Consider the following 24,042-nt stretch of genomic DNA (forward strand, 5'->3'; position numbering starts at 1 on the left):
GAAAGTAAAATTTGCTTTATTTCAGAGGCCGGCAACGAGGGGAGAGGGTGGACTCATGCCCAAAGGCCAACTCCCCACTGACAATCAGTGGGCAAGAGCTTTTAAAGGGGAGTTTCAGGTGTGTATAGGCGGAGGTAGCGGGCTACATGCAGGAACCAAATAGTCAGCTCTGACAGTCATCTTGAAATTGGTCATGCGGTGGTCTGATCAGCGTCATCCTGATTTTAAGTACAGTTAATCTTCAGTTCCAGGGTCGGTTTGTTCCCACTTCCTTGAGGCCAGTTCTCAGAATTATGGCAGCTCATGCCATGGCTACAGTCTGGTCATCATGTAGTAAACTTCTTCCACCTGGTGGGGGTTGCAATATCTACAAAACAGCTCAAAGGACAGAATATTACCTACAGCCCATGAGAAGGAACTAAAGGTCCTTGAATTTGTTTAATAACTGAACTATCAATATTTGGTCTTGTTTGACTGTTTTCCTTTGCTTCTGCATTTTCTCAATTCTCTGATTAAACTCTTTAGCTAAAGTTTTTCTACAGACAAAAGGAGGCAAAGGACATGGTGGGGAAGGACCATAGGGTCCTGTTCCATTTCACCTGGAGTAGGTGACCTGACAATGCGTCTGCTATATTTCAGAATTGATATATGCTATATTTCAGAATTGATATATGCTATATGCCTCCTGTTACTTCCCCTTTTTAGGGTGAATGTATACTGCTGTTATTCTATCTCTGTGAATAACGGTATATGTTGAGTGTATGGGGCAGATAACTTTTCTTTTTAGTTCACAGGTCTCTGGATCAAGAGGAACTGCAGGTGAGGACCCTCATCTACCTCTAAATCAAATGCAGATAACAAGTTACAGGTTTTCACCATTATTTATTTGTGTATTTATACAGGTTGTTTTTGGATATAAGACTTTCAGATGTCTTGGGAGGGAATGATTTGCATGAGACAAGAATGCGAACCATTGGAGCCAGAGGGCAGACCATGGTAGAACCTTATAATAAGGGCCTCTGAAGAATCTTATCTCCTTGCTACAATACCCTTTTGCAGTGGGCTTTTGCTGCACCTCCCTTCAATAGGTGGAGTCTGTTTTCCCACCCTTTGCATTTGAGTTCACATGATGACTTGATCTGACCAAAAGAATGTGGTGAAAATAACACTGCAATTTCCAAGCTAAGCCTTAACCAAAACTTTACCTTCTTCAAACACTCCTGCCACCATGTAAGAAAGCCCAGGCTAAACTTGTGAATGATGACAGGCCTTGTGGAAAAAGAGTACCAGCTGACAGTGCCACCAAGGTCTCAGACTGTAAATGAGGCCATCTTAGACACTCAAGTCCCAGTCAAGCCACCAGAGGACTGCAGCCTCACGGGCAACCTTTTTGGGTGACTAGAAGAAGTGCCAGACTGAATAACTGTTTCAAGCCACTAGGTTTTAGAGCGGTTGTTAGACAGCAAAAGCTACGAAAACACATTCTACATTTTAAAAGTTCATGACTCGTGATCTAAATTTCATAGATTTGAATAAAATTTGAGACATACTGAAGCAGCCCAACACAGGTAAAATCTTTGGTGGGAAGAAAATTTCTGAGAGAGATTAAGAATGAACCATCATAAAGAAATCCAGAGTTGAAGCTGCAGAGATTTTTTTAAAACGATTTTTTCCTATAAGTAGTTTTTACTGATTATGCCATTCCCTCACTCAACCAACACCAGATGTTTTTCCAACTGATTTCTCGCCAAAATCTAAGAGGAAAACATTTTTGTATGCCTAAATAAACCTAAAACAAAGTAAGTTTGTCATTCCTCCACCCAACATCTTGTCCCTAGTAGAAATATAATTGCTTTTTAGAAGCAAACTGCTGTCAGTGCATTACCATATCATGACTAAATTTATCTTAAGAAAGAAATCCCTAGATAAAAACACCAAGGAAGGGATACATTTAGAAAACAGATACATTACTTAATAGATCAAACTTTCTGCTATGGACACTTTCTAATATCTGACTCAATATTACAAGCTTTCTTTTATCCTGACTTCTGTTTCTTTAACCGAAATCAATATCCACTACCAATTCATTGCTCTCAGTCTAAAGTAAGTATACACTTTTATTCTGTTTTCTGTTGAGAATTTCTTCCACTTAATCAGTTTTAACTATCCACAGCAACATTCCAGAGCACCAACGACTCCATGAACTTTGATGAACTACTGGATATGACTGGGACTCATTTTGGGTACTGCTCAATCCTGGAAATCTTCCATGCCCTACTGAAAACTTCTTTTGAAGTTATGAAGTGAAAGGAAAGAATTTTAAAGTCAAGGTGGCAATATAATTATATGTCCTCCCCTTTTCTCCTCCACTTACCCCAGCTCCACCACACTATATACACACAAAAGAACTACTAGTAGATACAACAAGGCCATGATGGGATCTGACTCAGGATTAGCAAGCATTTAACTGAATCTCATAGTCCAAAATGCCAGAGCGGGTGGTAAATCAGAGGGAAGTAGGGTTTGACTTCCTCATGTACAAATTCTAGTCGATGTGCCAGAAACTGAAAACTGGCAGAATCTGTGGAATTTTCCAAGACATATGTCAGATAGTAATTTTACAACTCACTCACAAACACACATTCTAAATCATCTTACTGCTATGGAAATATTTCCAAAGCAATGGTATTTTAATACAGCCATGCTACTTATTTGTAGAAAAAGCATTCCCCTGTTTTAGATAATGTAAGAAACAAAGTACACAGTACCCTAGATACCCTAACTGCATGCCAGAAATTATATTTTAGATTTAAAAGGAACCAAAAGAAACAATATGTTAAATCAGAACAAAGATTCTTTAAAAAGGAAGGGAAGATATAACTTTGTAAGAAAGTCATTAAGGAAAAGTGATACCAAATTAACAAAGGAAATCTATTAGACTTCCTAGGCCATGATATGAATAAGACAGTGGCTATTATGAACAAGAGAGCTAAACAAAGGATGCATGATATAGCTAAATATTTGGCTGTTATTAATTGATATATATATATCTAGAAAGAGGTCTCTATAATATACCATATAACTTAACTGAATTTTTATATAAAAATTCAACCAAGACAAAAGGACATTGGAAAAACAGTAGGGTCCGCCCTACCCCTATACTCCATCGAATCTTCTAGGGGATTCTTTTGATATTTACCTCTGTTTTTCTAAATATGCTTGATTTATCAAATTTAGATATTACCTATTGACATACTGCCAAGGAATATAAGTATTTAGTTTCAACCTCTACCTCTAGCCTCCATACCCTATGTAATTTTATGACAATCTTTGTTTAAATAAAGAGTGAGTGTGAATGTAATACTGGACAGATACTACTGAGTGCTGAGCCAGCAGAACAATAGGACCATGTACTCTTTGTCCCTACAAATTAATGACAACCTCATTTTTCCTACTTTCTATATATTTTTAACTTTTCCTCAAATGCTCCAGCATCTGTCACATGTCTATCAATATTTTCCATATGCTCAAACACACCAGATATTGCTTTTTCCCGGAGCCATAACTTCCCAGAACCCTTTGGTCTTTCTTCTGCTTCCCTCTGTGGGGGGACTCTCTAGACTAGGTACAGAGCTGTCACCTTGGGCTCTCCCTTGGCTCTTCTCTTTGACTGAATTCTGAGTCTTGGACCCGATTTCTTTTCCCTTCCTATTTAAGAGTACATTCACTAGTAACTTACGGGGGAAAAAAGGCTCATGAGAACTGAAATCCTGGTCACTTGCATGTCTAAAAATATCTTTATCCTAGACTCACATTTGATTGATAATATGACTGAATAAAATTATAGGCTGGAAATCCTTTCCACTGAAGATATCTGAAGATACTGCTTAATGCATTCTGTCTTCCTATGTTACTACTGTGATATGTAATGCTATTCTGATTAGTCCTTTGAATGTAACCTCTAGCTACTCTTGCTGGAAGCTTTTAGTACAGCCTCTGTATCCCCAGTTTACTGAAATTTCATAATCAGTCCTCTTGGTCTGTGTCTTTTTTATTATTCTATCAGATCTTTCAACTTGCAAATCTATGATTCAGTTTGGAAAATGCTTTGGAAATCTGTTGGTATCATCTCCCACTATTTTCTCTGTCCTCTCTTGCTCAAATTCCTATTAGTCAAATATTGGACCTTCTGGTCTATCTTTAATTTTTTAAATTATTTGTCTCCTATTTTCCTCATTTAATATTTTCTTTCTAATTCCTAGGAAATTGCTTCAACTTTACTTCCAATCTTTACACTAATTTTTTTTGGGGGGGTATCATTTTTTATTTCCAAGAGTTATTTCTTATTTATTGAAAGAGTTTCAAAAGACCATTCTGTTTTTTGAAGATGCAACATTTCATTTCTTAGAGATTAATATTTAATCTCTTAATTTAATATTTATTAATATTAATAATTTCCCCTCTGCCCTACCCACGGTTTTTTCCTCTCTGCTCTCTACCTTGTTTCTTTTATGTGTTTGTCTGGCCTCTCATTTTGGAGGCTTTCCTCAACTATCAGGTTATCCTTGGCTGTCCACTCCTTTTCATGGCATTAAGAAGCTATTGTAAGTTCATTCTTTGGCTCCACATCCCTATCCTTTTCATACATCTGATATTCCTGGATCCAGAACCCTCAGCCTCCATTTTCTTGAAGAAAAAAATGCCCAGTTTCCTAGAGGGGGAAGAAGTAGTTTACATAGGATTCAACCACTTAATTTAAGATTTCTTCAGCCTTTCCGACGGTGACGACCTCCCCATGAGAGCATGCCTCTCTCAAAGGATCTCCTTCGTCCCTCTCCAGAAGAGGAGAAGAGGAAACACAAGAAGAAGAGCCTGGTGCAGTGCCCTAATTCCTATTTCATGGATGTGAAATGCTCAGGATGCTATAAAACCACCACTGTCTTTGGCCATGCACAAACAGTAGTTCTGTGTGTTGGCTGCTCTACTGTCCTCTGCCAGCCCACAGGAGGAAAAGCAAGGCTTACCGAAGGATGCTCCTTCAGACGGAAGCAGCACTAAAAGCCCCCAGAATCAAGATGAACGGGAAACCATCCCAATAAACACATTTTGGATTAAAAAAAAAAGACTTTCTTCAACCAGTACCTGCTTTTAATCTCAAGCCTCATTCTTATATTTTCACTTTTTACTACCAAGTGTTGAGTCTTTTTGGAGGTTTTGTAAACTTGCTTGCTAGTCTCTGCAGACAACCCAGAGTGTACCTCCCTCTACTTGGCTAAATTATTTAACACTATTCTACTAATTTTTTTATCTTCTAAATTTTTTTTGTCATTCTTGTGCCTGTGATCTTATACTCCTTTTTATTCTTTTATTATAATGTTAGTGCTATTTGAAAAGAAAGGAAATAAATGTATTAAAGTCAAACTCCCATGGTTAGCCAAAACACCCATGCAATAGTTTTAGATATCTTGAATACAGTCATAAGCATATTTACTAAACTTCTGGATACCATGAAACTCATTAGGATAAATAATAACGTTGGATAACAGAATCAGGGTTCAACATGATTTTAAAAGGACAGTATCAAGAGGAAACTAGGGACCTCCCTGGTGGTGCAGTGGTTAAGAATCCGCCTGCCAATGCAGGGGACATGGGTTCGAGCCCTGGTCCGGGAAGATCCCACATGCCACGGAGCAACTAAGCCTGTGTGCCACAACTACTGAGTCTGCACTCTAGAGCCTGCAAGCGACAACTACTGAAGCCCGTGCACCTAGAGCCCGTGCTCCGCAACAAGAGAAGCCACCACAATGAGAATCACGTGCACCACAATGAAGAGTAGCCCTCGCTCGCCGCAACTAGAGAAAGCCCACGCACAGCAACGAAGACCCAACACAGCCAAAAATGAATAAATAAATTAATTAATTTTAAAAAATGAGGAAACTAAACAGGGTAAATTTTTTTTAAATCTCTCACTAAAATTAAGCAATTACCAGTTATATAAATATGAAACTAGAAACCTAGTTTCACAAAAAACAGAGTTTTAGTTTATCATGAGTTACTTATGTGACTTCCTGTAACAAATTTTAAAAGAAAAGAAAAACTGTATCTTAGGATACACTAATGGAAAGCAGACCAGACCAAGGGACAAAACTACTGTATATTCTGAGTGGTTGTCAATAACTCTAACGTCACATTTGAGAAAGGAAATCAACTAAATATCATTTAGAAAATGGATCCCAGGATACTGAGAGGTTCTAAAGCTAAGTTTTGTGGAAGATGGTAAAGATAAGAGGAATACTCAAAATGTTCAATGGAAGAACATTATAGCTGCTATTGAAGAGCTGAAGAATTGTCCTTTACAATCAAGTAGCTCTATACTGTTCAAGATAACCAACCTAGGAGAAGCGGAGACAATGTGTTTAAGACAGATTTGGCTTAAATAACTGTGTAAAGCTGTGAGCTCTCCCCATTACTGGTCAGCCAGTCTCTCCAATATCAGCGATGTCATAGAGTAGATTGTTCCATTGAGAAGGAGCTTTAACTAGATGACATTAAGCCTGGTTCCACTAAAGGAAGACAGAAATAAAGAAACCAAGAGTCAAAGAAGGTCACTGTATAATGATAAAGGGGGCCAATTCATCAAGAAGATACAACAAGTGTAAATATTTATGCACCCAACACTGGAGCACCTAAATATATAAAGCAAATATAACAACTAAAAGGAGAAACGAACAGCAATACAATAGTAGCAGGGGATTTTAACACCTCACTCTCAATAACAGATCTTCCAGAGAATTAATAAGCAAACAGAAGATTTTAACAACATCACAGACTAAATGATCTAATAAACATACACAGAACAGTCCATCCAGTGGCAGCAAAATACACATTCTTCTCAACCATACACAGAACATTCTCCAAGACAGAACATATGTTAGGCCACAATACAAATTTCAACAAGATCAGTAAGACAGAAACCATATCAAGTATCTTTCCTGATCACAATGGTACTCAGACGTGTGTTTTCCAACACCCAAGCAATACCTGATTTCTTAGCAGACACTGAATGGGTGTCCTACAAATTTAACTCAATTCTGACACTATCTACCAGGAGATAGCATCAGATCTCACAGGTGAAAGGCCCAGTCCCACAAGACTACCCCCTTTCAGACACCAATTGCAAGTCCAGGGTGTTACTTTGTGCTTCTGACCAACTGGCTATAAATTAAAGGTTCCTGCAACCCACTTCTCAGGTTCAATTAATTTGCTAGAAGTGGTACACAGAACTCAGAGAAACATTAACGTATGTCTCTCAGTTTATTATTATTATTTTTAATTTACTTAATTTAATTTTTATTTATTTTTGGCCACGTTGGGTCTTTGTTGCTGCGTGCGGGCTTTCTCTAGTTGCGGTGAGCGGGTCTACTCTTCGTCCTCAGGTTACAGGCTCAGGGGTTCAGCAGTTCTGGCTCGCGGGCTGTAGAGCACAGGTTCAGTAGTTGTGGCGCACAGGCTTAGTTGCTCCGCAGCATCTTCCTCGACCAGGGCTCAAACCCGTGTCCCCTGCATTGCCAGGCGGATTCTTAACCACTGCGCCACCAGGGAAGCCCTCTCAGCTTATTTAAAGGATTCAGATGAACAGCCAGATAAAGAGGTAACACAGGGTGAGGTCTGGAAGGGTCCTGAGTGCAGGAGCTTCTGTCGCCATAAGAACTGGGGTGCACCACCCCTCTGGCATGCAGATGCTACCAACATGGAAGATCTCTGAACCTCATCCTTTTGGGTTTTTTTTTTTTTTTTTTTTTTTCCTTTTGGGTTTTTTTAATGGAGGCTCCAATACATTGACATAATTGATTATACCACAGGCCATTGGTGACTGCTTCAACCTTCAGCTCCTCTCTCCTCCCCAGAGGCGGGGAAGGGGGAAATGGGGAGTGGAACTGAAAGTTCCAACCCTCTAATCATAGTTGGCTCCCCTGGCAACTGGTCTCCATCATTCAGTTACCTAGGGGCCTTCAAAAATTCACCTTATTAACAAACTCAGGTGTGGTTGAAAGGGGCTTGTTGTAAACAAAAAGACACCCATTTCACCTTTATGGCTTTGAACTGAGAACAAAAGATGTTCCTACTGCTTGCTTAGGAAATTACAAGGGTTTTTGGGAGTTGTGAGTCAGGAACCAAGAACAAAGACCAAAATATATGTGTTATAAATCACAATATCATGAAACTAGGCATGAAACTAGAAATCAGTAACAGAAGGAAAATTGGAAAATTCACAAATACGTGGAACTCAATCAACACACTACTGAACAACCAATAGATCAAAGAAGAAATCAAAAGGGAAATCAAAAAATATCTTGAGACAAACAAAAACGGAAACACAACAAACCAAAACTTATGGGATGCAGCAAAAACAGTTTTAAGAGGAATGTTTATAGCTATAAATGTCTACATTAAGAAAAAAGAAAGATCCCAAATAAACAGCCAACATTTCACCTCAAGGAACTAGAAAAAGAACAAACTAAGCCCAATGTCCGCAAAAAGCAATAATAAAGATTAGAGCAGAAATAACCGAAATGGAGAAAGGAAACCAATATAAAAGATTAATGAAACTAACACTTGGTTCTTTAAAAAGATAAACAAAATTGACAAACCTATAGCTAGACTAACCAAGGGAAAAGAGAGGACTCAAGTAAAATTATAAATGAAAAAAGAAAGAAAAAAATTGTAAATGAAAGAGGAGACATTACAACGGATACCACAGAAATATAAAGGATAATAAGAGACTACTATGAACAATCATACCCCAATAAAATGGACAACCTACGAGAAATGGATAAATTCCTAGAAGCATGACCACTTACTGTTAAGGTAATTAAACAAGGAGGCAATTGGGGTTTAATTGTCTGAGGTGGTTCTAATGCCTTGGTAGCCCACGTTGCAAACCAAAACCTAAGCCAGCATAAATGCACTGGAATCTGAGAAAATGAAACTTAAGAACAATCCCAAGTAAGGCAACTCCTTAAGATACAGCCAATCAAATAACTATTTTGCTTCGGTGTCTTGTCTATAAAAACCTTGCCCGTAGCTCCTGTGCATGGAGCACTTCTAAAATCACTTCTGGACTGGTGCTATGCAATTGAAATTAATGTCTGCTCAAATAAACTCTTCAACATTTTAATGTGCAACAGGTTTTGTTTTTCTTTTTTAACACTTCCAAGACTGAATCATGAAGATGTAGATAATTTGAATAGATAAATAATGAGTATGGAGACTGAATCGGTAATCAAAACCTCCCAACAAAGAAAAGCACAAGACTAGATGGTTTCACTGAGAAATTCTAGGAAGCATATAAGAAAGAATTAATGTCAATCCTACTCAAACTCTTCCCCAAAAATTGAAGAGGAGAAATCACTCCCAAACTCATTTTATGAAGCCAGCATTACCCAAAGCCAGAGAAGGAAACTGTAAGAAAACTATAAGCCAATATCCCTGATGAATTTAGATGCAAAAATTCTCAGTAAAATAACAGCAAACCACATTCAACAGCACATTAAAAGAATCATACACCATGATCAAATGGGATTTATCCCTGTGACACAAGGATGGTTCAATGCACACAAATTAATCAATGTGATAAACCACATTAACAGAATGAAAGACCAAAATGATATGATCTGAATAGATAGAAAAAAAAAACACTGGACAAAAGTCAACATCATTTCCTGATAAAAAACCATCTACAAGCTGGATATAGAAGGAATGTACCTCAACATAATAAAGGCCATATATGACAAGCCCACAGCTGACTTCACAATGGTGAAAGGCTGACAGCTTTTCCCCTAAGATCGGAAACAAGACAAAGGTAATCTAAACACTCCTAGTCAACACAGTACTGGAAGTCCCAACCACAGCAATTAGGTAGGAAAGACATAAAAGGCATCCAAATCAGAAGGAAGAAGTAAAAGTATCTCTGTTCGCAGATGACATGATTTTATACAGAAAAATCTTAAAGACTACACCATAAAACCATTAGAACTAATAATTCATTAAAGCTGCAGGTTACAAAATCAGCATACAAAAATCAGTTGCACTTCTATATACTAAGAACAAACTAGATGAAAATATACAATCTCATTTAAAATAATATAAAAAAATAAAATACCTAATAACTCTCCCAGACTTCAGACAATACTACAAAGCAACAGTGATCAAAACAGTGTGGTACCGGTACAAAAACAGACATATGGATCAATGGAACAAAATAGAAAGCCCAGAAATAAATCCACATACCTATGGTCAATTAATCTTTGACAAAGGAGGCAAGAATATAAAATGGGAAAAAGACAGTCTCTTCATCAAGTGGTGCTGGGAAAGTTGGACAGCTGCGTGTAAATCAATGAAGTTAGAACACACCCTCACACCATGCACAAAAGTAAACTCAAAATGGCTTAAGGATAAGACATGAAACCATAAAACTCCTAGAAGAGAGCATAGGCAAAACAGTCTCTGACATAAATAGTACCAATGTTTTTTTAGGTCAGTCTCCCAAGGCAATAGAAATAAAAACAAAAATAAACAAATGGGACCTAAGCAAACTTACAAGCTTTTGCACAGCAAGGGAAACCATTTAAAAAAAAAAAAAGACAACCTATGGAATGGGAGAAAATATTTGCAAATGATGCAACCAACAAGGGCTTAATTTCTAAAATATAGAAACAGTTCATACAACTCAACAACAGAAAAGCAAACAATCCAATCAAAAAATGGGCAAAACACCTTAACAGACATTTCTCCAAAGAAGACATACAGATGGCCAGTAGGCACATGGAAAGATGCTCAACATCACTAATTATTAGAGAAATGCAAATCAAATATACAATGAGGTACCACCTCACACCAGTCAGAATGGCCACCATTAAAAAGTCTACAAATAACAAATGCTGGAGAGGGTGTGGAGAAAAGGGAACCCTCCTACACTGTTGGTGGGAATATAAATTGGTGCAGCCACTATGGAAAACAGTATGGAGGTTCCTCAGGAAACTAAAAATAGAATTCCCATATGATCCAGCAATCCCACTTCCTGGTCATATACCCAGACAAAACTATAGCTCTAAAAGATACATGCACCCCTATGTTCATAGCAGCACTATTCACAATAGCTAAGACATGGAAACAACCTAAATGTCCATCAACAGATGAATGGATAAAGAAGATGTAGTACATATATACAATGAAATATTACTCAGCCATAAAAAAGAATGAAATAATGGCATCTACAGCAACATGGATGCAGCAAGAGATTATCATACTAAGTGAAGTAAGTCAGAAAGAGAAAGACAAATACCGTATGATATCACTTGTATGTGGAATCTAAAATATGGCATAAATGAACCTATCTAAAAAACAGAAACAGACTCACAGACATAGAGATCAGACCTGTGGTTGCCAAGGGGGGGGGGGAAGGGAGAGGGATGGACTGGGAATTTGGCATTGGTAGATACAAACTATTACATTTAGAATGGATAAACAACAAGGTCCTACTGTATAGCACAGGGAATTATACCCAATCCCCTGGGATAAGCCATAATGGAAAAGAATATTTTAAAAAGAATGTCTATATGTATAAAACTGAGTCACTTTGCTGTACAACAGAGATTGCCACAACACTGTAAATCAACTATACTGCAATTAAAAAAATTAAAAATGAAATAAAATACCTAGCAATAAATTTAAGCAAGGAGGTGAAAGATCTGTACATAAAAACTGTAAGGCATTGATGAGAAAAATTGAAGACACAAATAAATGGAAATATATCCATGTTTATGGACTGGAAACCAAATCACCCAAAGTGATCTACATATGCAATGCAATCTCTATCAAAATTCCAATGCATTTTTCACAGAAATAGAAAATCAATCCTAAAGTTTATATGGAACCACAAAAGATCCTGAATAGCCAAAGTAATCTTGAGAGGGAAGAACAAAGCTGGAGGCATCACACTTCCTGACCTGAAACTACATTACAAAGCTTTAGTAATCAAAACATTATGTACTGGCAGAAAAACAGACACACAGACCAATGGAACAGAATCAAGAGCCCAGACATAAACCCATGAATATACGGTCAACTAATATTTGAAAAGGGAGCCAAGAAGACTCAATGGGGAAAAGATAGTCTCTTCAACAGTAGGTACTGGGAAAACTGTATATTCACATGCAGAAGAATAAAATTAGACCTCTATATTACATCACTCACAAAAATTAACTCAAAATGGATTAAAGACTTAAATAAATGTAAGGCCTAAAACTCCTAGAAGAAAATATAGTGAAAATGCTCCTTAACATTGGTCTTGGCAATGATTTTTTTGGATATAACACCAAAAGCACAAGAAGTAAAGCAAAAAACAAGTGGAACTACATCAAACTAAAAAGCTTCTGCACAGCAAAAGAAACAATCAACAAAATGAAAAGGCAACCTATAAAATGGGAGAAAACATTTGTAAACTATATATCTGATAAGGGATTATTATCCAAAATATATAAGAAACTCATATAATAATAACGAAATAAAATAAATAAATAAATAAAAATGGGCAAAGGATCTGAACAGAAATTTTTCCAAAGTATATGAAAAGGTGTTCAACATCATCAGGGAAACGCAAGTCAAAACCACAATGAGGGGGGCTTCCCTGGTGGCGCAGTGGTTAAGAATCCGCCTGCCAATGCGGGAGACACGGGTTTGAGCCCTGGTCCAGGAAGATCCCACATGCCGCAGAGCAACTAAGCCCGTGTGCCACAACTACTGAGCCTGCGCTCTAGAGCCTGTGGGCCACAACTACTGAGCCTCCATGCCACAGCTACTGAAGCCCGCACACCTAGAGCCCGTGCTCTGCAACAACAGAAGCCACCGCAATGAGAAGCCCGCGCACCCCAACAGAGTAGCCCCTGCTCACCGCAACTAGAGAAAGCCCAGGCACAGCAACGAAGACCCAACACAGCCAGAAATAAATAAATAGTTATTTTTTAAAAATTATTAAAAAAACAACAACAATGAGATATCACCTCACATTTGTTAGAATCACTATAATCAAAAAGACATGAGGGGGCTTCCCTGGTGGCGCAGTGGTTGAGAGTCCGCCTGCCGATGCAGGGGACACGGGTTCGTGCCCAGGTCCGGGAAGATCCCACATGCCGCGGAGCGGCTAGGCCCGTGAGCCATGGCCGCTGAGCCTGCACATCCGGAGCCTGTGCTCCGCAACGGGAGAGGACACAGCAGTGAGAGGCCCGCGTACCGCAAAAATAAAAGACATGAGATAATAAGTATTGGTGAGGTGGAGAAACGCGAACCCTTGAGCAGTGTTAGTGTGAATGTAAATTGGTACAGCCACTATGGAAAACACTATGGAGGTTCCTCATAAAATTAAAGACAAAACTGCCATATAATTCAGCAGTCCCACTTGAGGTATATATCCAAGGAAATGAAATTACTATTTCAAAGAGATATCTGCACCTCCATGTTCACTGCAGCATTATTTACAACAGCCAAGATATGGAAACAATCTAAGTGTCTGTCAACAGATTAATGGATGAAGAAAACATTGGTATATATATACAATGGAATATTATTCAGCCACAAAAAAGAAGGAAATCCTGCCTTTTACAACAAAATGGATGAACCTAGAAGGCATGGTGCTAAGTCAAATAAATCAGAGAAAGACAAATACTGTATAATCTCATAAGCGGTGGTTGCCAGGATCTGAGAAGTGGGGGAAATGAGAGAAGGTGGTTAAAGGGTACAAATATCCAGTTACAAGCTGAAGAAATTCTGTAAATCTAATCTACAGCATGGTGACTATAGTGAACATTAATTACTATACTGTATACTTGAAAGTTGCTGAGAGTAGATCTTTTTTTTTTTTTTTTTTTGCGGTACACGGGCCTCTCACTGTTGTGGCCTCTCCCCTTGCGGAGCACAGGCTCCGGACGCGCAGGCTCAGCAGCCATGGCTCACGGGCCTAGCCGCTCTGCGGCATGTGGGATCTTCCCGGACCGGGGCACGAACCCGCGTCCCCTGCATCGGCAGGCAGACTCTCAACCACTGTGCCACCAGGGAAGCCCACTGAGAGTAGATCTTAAATGTTCTCCCACAAAACAAACATCACTGGAACTTCCCTGGCAGTCCCGTGGTTAAGACTCTACTTCCACTGCAGGGGGCACAGGTTTGATCCCTGGTCAGGGAACAAAGATCCCACATGCCATGCAGCATGGCCAAAATAAAATAAAATAAAAACACATTCAAAACAAACATCATTAACTATGTGAGATGACAGATGTGTTAACTAACTTTACTGTGGTAGTCGCAAAATACACGTATGTCAAATCATCATGCTGTGTACCTTAAACTCACACAATGTTATATGTCAATTATATCTCAGTAAAGCTGGATACAAAAAAAGAAAGAAACCAAAGAGGGAATCAACATAAATAAAGAAATGTAATTTACATAGGCATACAGAATATACTAAAATAGGTTTACATTTAGTTATTTTTCTTAAACATTAAAAAAGAATCAAAATTAGGACTTCCCTGGTGGTCCAGTGGTAAAGAATCTGCCTTACAATGCAGGGGACGCAGGTTCGATCCCTGGTCAGGGAACTACGATCCCACATGCTGCAGGGCAACTAACCACTGAGCTCACGCGCCTCAACTAGAGAGTCCATGTGCCGCAAACTACAGAGCCCACGCGCTCTGGAAGCAGAGCGCCACAACTACAGAGCCCATGCGCCCTGGAGCCTGTGCGCCACAACTAGAGAAGAGAAAACCCACACACCACAACTAGAGAGAAGCCTGCGCGCCGCAACGTGGTATCTCACATGCCTCAACGAAGATCCCACCTGCCACAAGTAAGACCTGATGCAGCCAAAAATAAATAAATAATGAATAAATCTTTTTAAAAAATCAAAATTAAAATCAACACAGACTGAGAAAAAGCAAGCCAGTGTCATTACCGGATGTACAAACAAATTAGGACTTAGCCTAGAACACAGGCTTGATAACTCTGTTCTTTGGCAGTATGCTTGACCCTATCTCCCCAAACCAGTGGTGACCCAAGACAAAACAAAAACTATTAGGACAATGATATTTTTCATAAATCTACATGCATTCCATTTTTAAATGCTGGGATTATACCCTTTAGAGTTGGTTTAAATTAATCTGTATTTTGTTTTAAAATATCAATGGTATATGACACATTTAAGAAAATGTTGGCAATCTTTTATTAGTTAGCCCCCTCCCTTTTTTTCTCTCCATTTTACTAATCCAAGGCTTTTGAAGATTTCCTAGAATGTATGTTTTATGGGACAGTTCTATAAAGAGTTTGGTCATGAATAACTTTACAAGGTTGTCTGCCAACAGCCATAAAAAATAAACAAAAACATGTTTACAGATTTTTTTAAAAAAAATCAACACTGATAGGCACAAGCCTATTGATACATAAGCAGAATTTTAAATTCAGCTACCTTTTCTCTGGAGCCTTCTCTTACTAGAAGGAAGACTCTAATCCCTTACCTGCCTGATGGAATTCTGGAACTACGTGAGGGAAGGAGACTAGCAGGTTCCACTGTTCACTGTGGCATCTTAGCCTCATTCGCCTCTGGGCTTAGTGTCCTAGGTCCTGAACTTCTCATGTTCAATTCCTCCAAAGAATAATGTCCTGACTTCTGTAAGTCTGATGGCAGTCATTCAACTGATCAGGGTGCATGGGGTGAGTATGGGGGTGGGGGTGGTGGCAGAGAGGGGTCCATCCCCCATTATAGATTTTTCAGACAATGCTCCCTGTTCTCAGCCTCCATCTGTGGTACATGGTACTTCCATGTACTGAGCTTTTCAGGGGTCTTGCAGAGAAATCATGATCTGTCTCTTGCCAGTATTCTCCTCTATAGAGTTTGACCTTCCTCTCCTCTGTTAGGTCACTTACTACTTCTTTTTGCTTTCCTTCTTCCTATACAAGTAGGATTACAGATGTCTTATCCTTTCAAAATGGAGTTTATTCCTGTCTTTAGGTGATTTTCAAAAAAGCCTGGAAATAATTTTACTTTGCTGTCTTAAAACCTGAAAGGGATGGTTTTTGTAATCTTTTAAGTCAAATAACCTTGAAATAGAGCCAACTACTGTTCAAGAGCTAAATGTTTATGTTTGATAATAACCCCCAAAGGATAACACTATTGAAACCAAGAACTCAAATGCTCGGTTAAATTAGACTACTACCTCTTCTTCAAACAAAGCCTATACTTTCTCATCTCTATGGCTTTATGTCTTCTACCTAGAAATCAATCCATTTTTTAAATGCTCTGCTCCAATTTCATATCCTCCATGAAAGCTTCACTGATTCTCTCTCCTAGGAGGGAATGCCTTTTTCCCACTTCAGGTTTTCATAAGGAAGGACTTGCACTAAACACACTCCTGACTTCTCTGTACTTCTTTACTTACAGAGACAGAGTGACTTATCTGAACCTGTCTGACTAGTTAATCTTAGAAGAGTGAAGAGCAAACTTGGCCCATCTCTGTGCTTCTACCTTTCCAAGGTGTGGAGCAAGCATTCGCCGCTTATTTAGGGCCAGACGCTCCCTTGCATAGGGAGGCTTGAGTCAATATAGCACTGCTTGGAGGCAGGTTGGTCTACCTAAAGAACTTCAGTTAAAAGGCACAATTTGGCTCACGTACTGAAAGTTGTATCCTCCAACCTGGTCTCTGTTAGTAATAAAAGTGGTATTTTGACCCCTACCTGCCACTCTTGTTTTCTTTATTTGTTCAGAACTTCAGAAAGGATAAGGGATGCTTTACCTGAAACCTCTTCAGAAATCCCAATCTCTAGGTGGAAATGTTTTCCTACTTTCCTATAATCCAGAACTTTGCTTATAGTTCTATTATAGATCTTAAATTTTTTCTTACTGTGTTGACAATCTTCTAACCTACTAGGCTGTAAGCTTTTAGAAAGTGGATTAACCACAGTGCCTTACACATGACAAATCATAATATAAATATTTGTTGCACTGACTGACTGAAGGGCTAAATGTTTCTTCAAAGTAAAAGTAAAGAGAATTTTATGGTTTCTAGCTATTTCAGGTTCTACTCATTCTAAAGTCACAGCAAGTGCATATCAAAGACTGCCAGATTATAATTAATCTTATAACTAAGATGTTGTTTTCCCTTGTCAAATTTCCTCTGCAATACATTGGGTCATTATCACCAGTTCTGTTTTTTTGTCTGCATGCTCTAGGAATTTTAAAAGCTAATTAGGGGCTTCCCTGGTGGCACAGTGGTTAAGAATCCACCTGCCAATGCAGGAGACACGGGTTCGAGCCCTGGTCCGGGAAGATCCCACATGCCATGGAGCAACTAAGCCCGTGTGCCACAACTACTGAGCCCGTGCTCTAGAGCCTGCGAGCCATGACTACTGAGCCCACGTGCCACAACTACTGAAGCCCACGCGCCTAGAGCCCGTGCTCCACAAGAGAAGCCACCACAATGAGAAGCCTGCGCACCGCAACAAAGAGTAGCCCCCGCTCGCCACAACTAGAGAAAGCCTGCACAGCAACGAAGACCCAATGCAGCCAAAAATAACTAAATAAATTTATTAAAAAAATAAAAGCTAATTATACATCCTATAAACCTAAAATTGAAAATAATTCAGTTTACACTGAGGAGATGAATTCAAATGAAATGCATAGAATCTAAGCTGCTATCTCAAGATACCTTTCTATAATATAGGACAAAGACAATAACCACTCAAATTCACTCTATTAATTAATCATCATCAGTAACTGTAGTGGTTAAAAATAAGTAGTACGTAAAAATGATTAGGAGACAACATGGCCAAACTAGTGGTTGTGGTCACTCTTCTGCAGAATAAAAATTAGAAATTGAGAAAGTACATTTTTAGTATAATTGGAGTATTTCAAAATTAGGGAGCCAGAATTGGGTTTCTTCTAAAACCTCAGATCAAAAGCGTACTCAGAGGTGACATCAGCAAAAATGGTGGAATAAGGAATTTTGAAATCCCACCTCCCCATAAAAGTAACCAAAAAACTGACAAAATCAAATATTTTTGAACTTCAGAAACTAACCGAAGGCTTGCAACAGTCCACGGAGTGTATATTCAAGAACAAAGGCTGAATCTCAGTAAGAACAGAGAGCTTTGAGGCATTTTAAGTTACCCCAATCCCCACATTTGCAGTAGCACTATCTTGAAAATAACAGCCCGCACTGCTGGTAACTGAGGAACCAGAACATATCTCATTTTCAAAGTATTGTAATGATTTGTCTTGACCTGTCTGGTTGCTCCCTGGAAGATCAGCTCAAAAGGCTTGTCTTTATTTTGCCCAACTCAAAAGGGGCCTAGTGCTAAAGAAATTACTCCACTTTGTTCAAAACATTTACAGGCAAATGTTTTAGTCACTGCTGCCTAAGGAACAGATAACAATTGGGGCAAACAATAGACTAACCAAAGAGGTTGAGGGGAAAGGGCTAGAGAATGAGATGTCCATAACGGTACTGAAAAGCTCCTATATCCTGGGAATCTAGAAGGCCACATGTATGCCCAAGGTTGTGCACACACTCAGGAAAAACCTGAGAAGACCCTAAGCTGTCACTTCTGGTTGATCTTGAGGCATTGCAGAAACAGGAAGTGAAGGCTAAGGCATAATTGTAAACTGCCTGGCTGAGTGCTGAAGGCATGCCCTAACATGTACAAGAAGCCCCTCAGCAAAGACTGAGAGAATTTCTGGTTCCAGATGTTTAAGGAAATCTCTGTACAATCATTAGCTGACTACTAAGCTAATAGAACAGAGATTTCAGTGGCCACACACGACAAAGAATAGAGTTTATAGAACTAGTTCAGAAAAAGACACTAAACAAACAAACAATACTACTACAATAAGCAGCATCAACAAACCCAGGAGGGGAGGGAATGTGATTTCTAGAGTTGCTATATTTTAATATTCAAAATGTTCAGCTTTCAGCAAAAAATTACAAAGCATGCAATGAAGTCATTTGCAAATTATATGATACGGGTCTAGTATTCAAAATAAAGAACTTTCACAACTGAACAATAAAAATACAAATAACCCAATTTAAAAATGTACAAAGAATATAAATAAACACTTCTCCAAAGAAGATATACAAATGGCCAACAAGCACATGAAATGCTCAACATCATTAGTCATTAGGGAAATACAAAGCTAAACCACAATGAGATACCACCTCATACCCACTAGGATATTATAATTTGAGAAAAAGAAAAAAGAAGGGAAAAGAATAACTGTAAGAATATGGAGAAATCTGAACCATTGTACATTGCTGGTGGGAATGCAAAATGGGCAGCTGCTGTGGAAAATAGTTTGGCACTTCCTCAAAACGTTAAACATAGAATTACAACATGACCCAGCAATTCCACTCCTAAGTACATACCCAAAAGAACTGAAAAAAGGTTTCAAACACATACTTATTCATAAGAATATTCATAGCAGCTCTATACGCAACAGCCGCAAGGTGGAAACAATCAAAATACCTGTTAATAAATGAATGGATAAACAAAATGTGGTATAGCCATACAACGCATTATTCAGCCATAAAAAGGTAAACATGCTAAAACATGGATGAACCTTGAAAACATTATGCAAAGTCCAGAAGCCAGTCACAAAAAACCACATACTATATGATTCCATTCATATGAAAGTCAGAAAAGAGAAATCTACAGAGACTGAAAGCAGATGAGTGGTTGCTTAGAACAAGGGACTGATAGGGGATAAGGAGTGATGGATAAAGGGTACAAGTTTCTTTCTGAAGTGCAGAAAATGTTCCAGAATTGACACTGGTGATAGTCTGCACATATCTGTGAATATACTAAAAGCCACTGGATTGTATACTATAAAAAAGAGAACTTTCTTGTAATGTGAATTATATCTCAATAAAAAATATAATTTAAAAATGTGTACTCAACAAGCTCTTTCAAGAAGAAAGATAAAAATAAATTCACAGGAAACTTCTCCTCAGTAACAACAGAACTTGGAAGATGATGGAGAAATATCTTTAGAGTACTCAGGGGAAATAACTGCAACTGAGAACTTTGTACCCAGCCCACCCTAGATGACCCTAGCAATGAGGAGGAAAAAAAGATGTTTCCACACATAAGTAATTAGGTAAGTTCACCACTTAGGTCCACGGTAAAAGAACCTTTTTAAAAGGATCTACTTTCAGAAGAAGAAAAGTGAACCAGGTACTTCTCCTGCTTTTGGGAGTAATGGACCAGATTATTTTCATGAACCTTTTAAGAACCACTAAAAACTCTGGTGAAATATTAAAAATAATGACAATAATAATAGTAGATTTTTTTAAAGCACGGATGAGCAAAAAATAGTATAAAGAACTACCAGTCCAAAATCTAGAATGTGAGAACCCAAAGTAAGCCCAATACTCAAAAATAAAATGACTTTACAGCAATATTATTAGATAAAATTAATTCAAGGAAAAAATCATTAAGAGTTGAAGGAGAGGGCTTCTCTGGTGGTGCAGTGGTTGAGGGTCCGCCTGCAGATGCAGGGGACGCGGGTTCGTGCCCCGGTCCAGGAAGATCCCACATGCCGCGGAGCGGCTGGGCCCATGAGCCATGGCCGCTGAGCCTGCGCGTCCGGAGACTGTGCTCCGCAACGGGAGAGGCTACAACAGTGAGAGGCCCGCGTACCGCAAAAAATAAAATAAAATAAAATAAGGGTAGTTATAAGGTAGAGAGTTAAAATTATCTATAGGGACTTCCCTGGTGGCACAGTGATTAAGAATCCGCCTGCCAATGCAGGGGACAGGGGTTCGATCCCTGGTCCTGGAAGATCACATATGCTGTGGAGCAACTAAGCCCGTGCACCACAACTACTGAGTCTGAACTCTAGAGCCCGCGAGCCACAACTACTGAAGCCTGCATGCCTAGAGCCTGTGCTGCACAACAAGAGGAGCCACTGCAATGAAAAACCCACACACGGCAACGAACAGTAGCCTCTGCTCACCACAGCTAGAGAAAGCCAGTGCGCAGCAACAGAGACCCAACGCAGCCAAAATTAATTAATTAATTAGGAGACAAAAGAGAGACAAAATAGACGAAAAGTTAATAAAAACCTAGAGGATTTGAATACCACATATTACAAGTTTGATCTAAGAGATATGTGTAATGAATTGAGTCAAATAATAACAATAAACTTACTGAATGTATATTGTATACCTTGCGGCCTTGTAAACACTTTATATATCATGTAACTCTTACAACGACCCTGGATAGAAAGATTCTATTTTGTCTCCATTTCCTAAATTAAAAAATTGAGGTGCAGAGATTAAATGTATTCCAAAGTCACACAGCTTTAAATAGCAATCTCAGCCAAAATATGAACTGATAAAAATTTAGCTTTGCCATAATTCGACAGTACTGCATGTCAGTAATTAGGGATCGGTAAGACTCTAATAAAATAATAAATCCTTAATGTTTTATTGGACAAACAGTATGATCCCTTTCAAAAGTGTCATCAGCCCTTTTGAAGTTTTCCAAGTTTAAACTGACTTTTTAAAATGTTGTAAGTCAGAAATATGAGGTCCCCTTTGTATTTAGGGTTCATCATTAGGCTTTTCCCTCTTCTACCTAAGAGTCTTCTTAAGGGTTCTGAGGCTTGCCTCCTCTGTTGATCCATCACAATTTCATATTTAGATATAAATAGAAAAACCATAATTTTAAGAAATGTTAAGAAAACGGGGTATTCTGGTCTCCAGTCTCTGACTGGTAAGTACTTCTCTTCTTCCTTCCTACAATGCACCCTTTAAAAAGGCAGTCTAATTTTAAAATTTTGTGTCTGTGATTCTTTTTTTCCCCACATCAAACCCAAGCATTCAATAAACAAAATCTTACTTTGTTCCAACACAGAACACTTACAAAAACTGATGATGTACTTGGCCACAAAGAAACTTTCAAAAACCAGTTATCACGGGACTTCCCTGGTGGCGCAGTGGTTAAGAATCCACCTGCCTGCCTGCAGTGGTTAAGAATCCACCTGCCAACACAGGGGACACGGGTTCGAGCCCTGTTCCGGGAAGATCCCACATGCTGCAGAGCAACTAAGCCCGTGCGCTACAACTACTGAGCCTGCGCTCTAGAGCCTGCGAGCCACAACTACTGAGCCCGCGAGCCACAACTACTGAGCCTGTGTGCCACACCTACTGAAGCCCAAGTGCCTAGAGCCCATGCATCACAACAAAGAGTAGCCCCTGCTCGCTGCAACTAGAGAAAGCCCACGCACAGCAAGGAAGACCCAACGCAGCCAAATAAATAAATAAATTAAATTAAAAAAAAAAAACACCTGTTATCATAAACCACTAATACACTTATATGTAACACAATAAAATTAGAAAAGAACAACAAAATAGCCCCTTGAGATCAATATACCTGAAATTTTAAAATAGATAGGAAATAGCAGAGCTAAGATTTGAACCCAGTCAGTATGGTTCCATTGTTTTGCTCAAACCCTAAAGTCCTCCTAATTATTAGGCTCCAAGTCTGTGTTACCCAAAGTGTGGTACTCATTTAGGCATCACCTTTATATATCTTAGAAATGCAAGTTCATGGGCCCAGGTGATTTGCCAGTTTTCCAGATGACTGTCAAGCAAATTGAAGTTTGAAAACCACCTCTCTGAACCAAGGCTCTTAATCCTGGTAAAAGCTCTGCTTTTGACTCCTTATAATGTGAGATAAGGAACACCTTATTCTTTAAGCCACTAAAAGGGTTTTCTACTATTTGCAGCTCAGAGCATGCTAACTGGATACAAAAATGAATACACAAAAATCAATACACCAACTTTATAGGTTCCTAATGACAGTAAATCCTATCATTTCTACCTTTAAAATATATCCAGGATCCAATTACTTCTTACACCTCCATCACAATCAACTTCATACAAGATACCACTATTACTTTTCTGAATTACTCCAAGAACCCTTAACACCAGTTATATATATACTACTTCTCTACAAAGCAAGAGTGATCCTTTCAAAGCCTGAATGTTCCTCTTCTGTTCAAAAATCCCTATGGCTTCCCTTGTCAGAATAAAATCCAGAGCGCAAAACGGCCAATAAGTCCATTTATGACCTGCCCTGCTCTCCCATGCTCCCCACTCCCCACCCCACCCCGACCCCCGACTTAAAACATTAAGACTAAAACAAGAAGATACTCAACTTCAGTAGTAATGAGGGAAATACAAAATACAATAAAACACAATTTTCCTTCTATCACTGAAAAACTTTAAAGTTGGGAAACATCACATGTTGGTAAAGATGTGGAGAAACAAGTTCACTCACACACTATGGGCCAAAACATAAATTAGGAAGGCAATTTGACAATATCTGATAAACTTAATAATCATATATTCCCTATGACCCAGAAAACCCTCTTCTTGGTACTTAACGTAAAGGAACACTTGCACATATATAAGAACATTCATTGCATTTGTGTTTGTGATGCAAAGGAGAAAACCTAAAGGTTAATTAATAGCTAGCTATACAAACTAGAATATTCATATCATAGAATATTATGTAACTGTGAAAAGAAATATATCTAACAGACCTCTAAGACATATCGTAGTTAAAATTTCCGAATGCCAGATACAGTATGAGGCAACTTACATAAACACACACACGGAAAACTAAGGCTATGTAAAAGCACAGAAAAAGACTTGCAAGGACACTCATCAAATTTAAAATTGGTCCTTATCTCTCTTTTTTTTTGGTTTCCCCCTTTTTAAATTAATTAATTTTTTACTGAAGTATAGTTGATTTACAATGTTGTGTTAGCTACTGCTGTACAGCAATGTGTATATGTTATACATATACATACATTCTTTTTTTTTAATTCTTTTCCATTTTGGTTTATCATAGGATATTGAATATAGTTCTCTGTGCTACACAGTAGGATCTTGTTGTTTATCTGGCCCTTATCTCTTTAGGTGGAGAGGATCA

At 38.6% G+C, this 24,042-nt stretch overlaps 2 protein-coding genes across 5 annotated transcripts in view; one reads left to right on the forward strand and one right to left on the reverse strand.

The window, feature by feature from the left end:
* Positions 1-24,042, reverse strand: part of FBXL20 (F-box and leucine rich repeat protein 20) — a 114,540-nt gene that overhangs the window by 72,164 nt on the left and 18,334 nt on the right. The gene's annotated exons all lie outside the window — the stretch shown is intronic.
* On the forward strand, positions 4,462-5,123 carry LOC113613598 (40S ribosomal protein S27-like). The gene has a single exon (XM_027094418.1). The coding sequence runs from the start codon at positions 4,804-4,806 to the stop codon at positions 5,056-5,058; it is 255 nt and encodes an 84-aa protein (XP_026950219.1). The 5' UTR covers positions 4,462-4,803; the 3' UTR covers positions 5,059-5,123.

The sequence above is a fragment of the Aethalodelphis obliquidens genome, unplaced genomic scaffold (assembly GCF_003676395.1).
Source record: "Aethalodelphis obliquidens isolate GAN/ISIS:26980383/991018 unplaced genomic scaffold, ASM367639v1 scaffold89, whole genome shotgun sequence".
In the NCBI taxonomy this organism is placed as follows: Eukaryota; Metazoa; Chordata; class Mammalia; order Artiodactyla; family Delphinidae; genus Aethalodelphis; species Aethalodelphis obliquidens.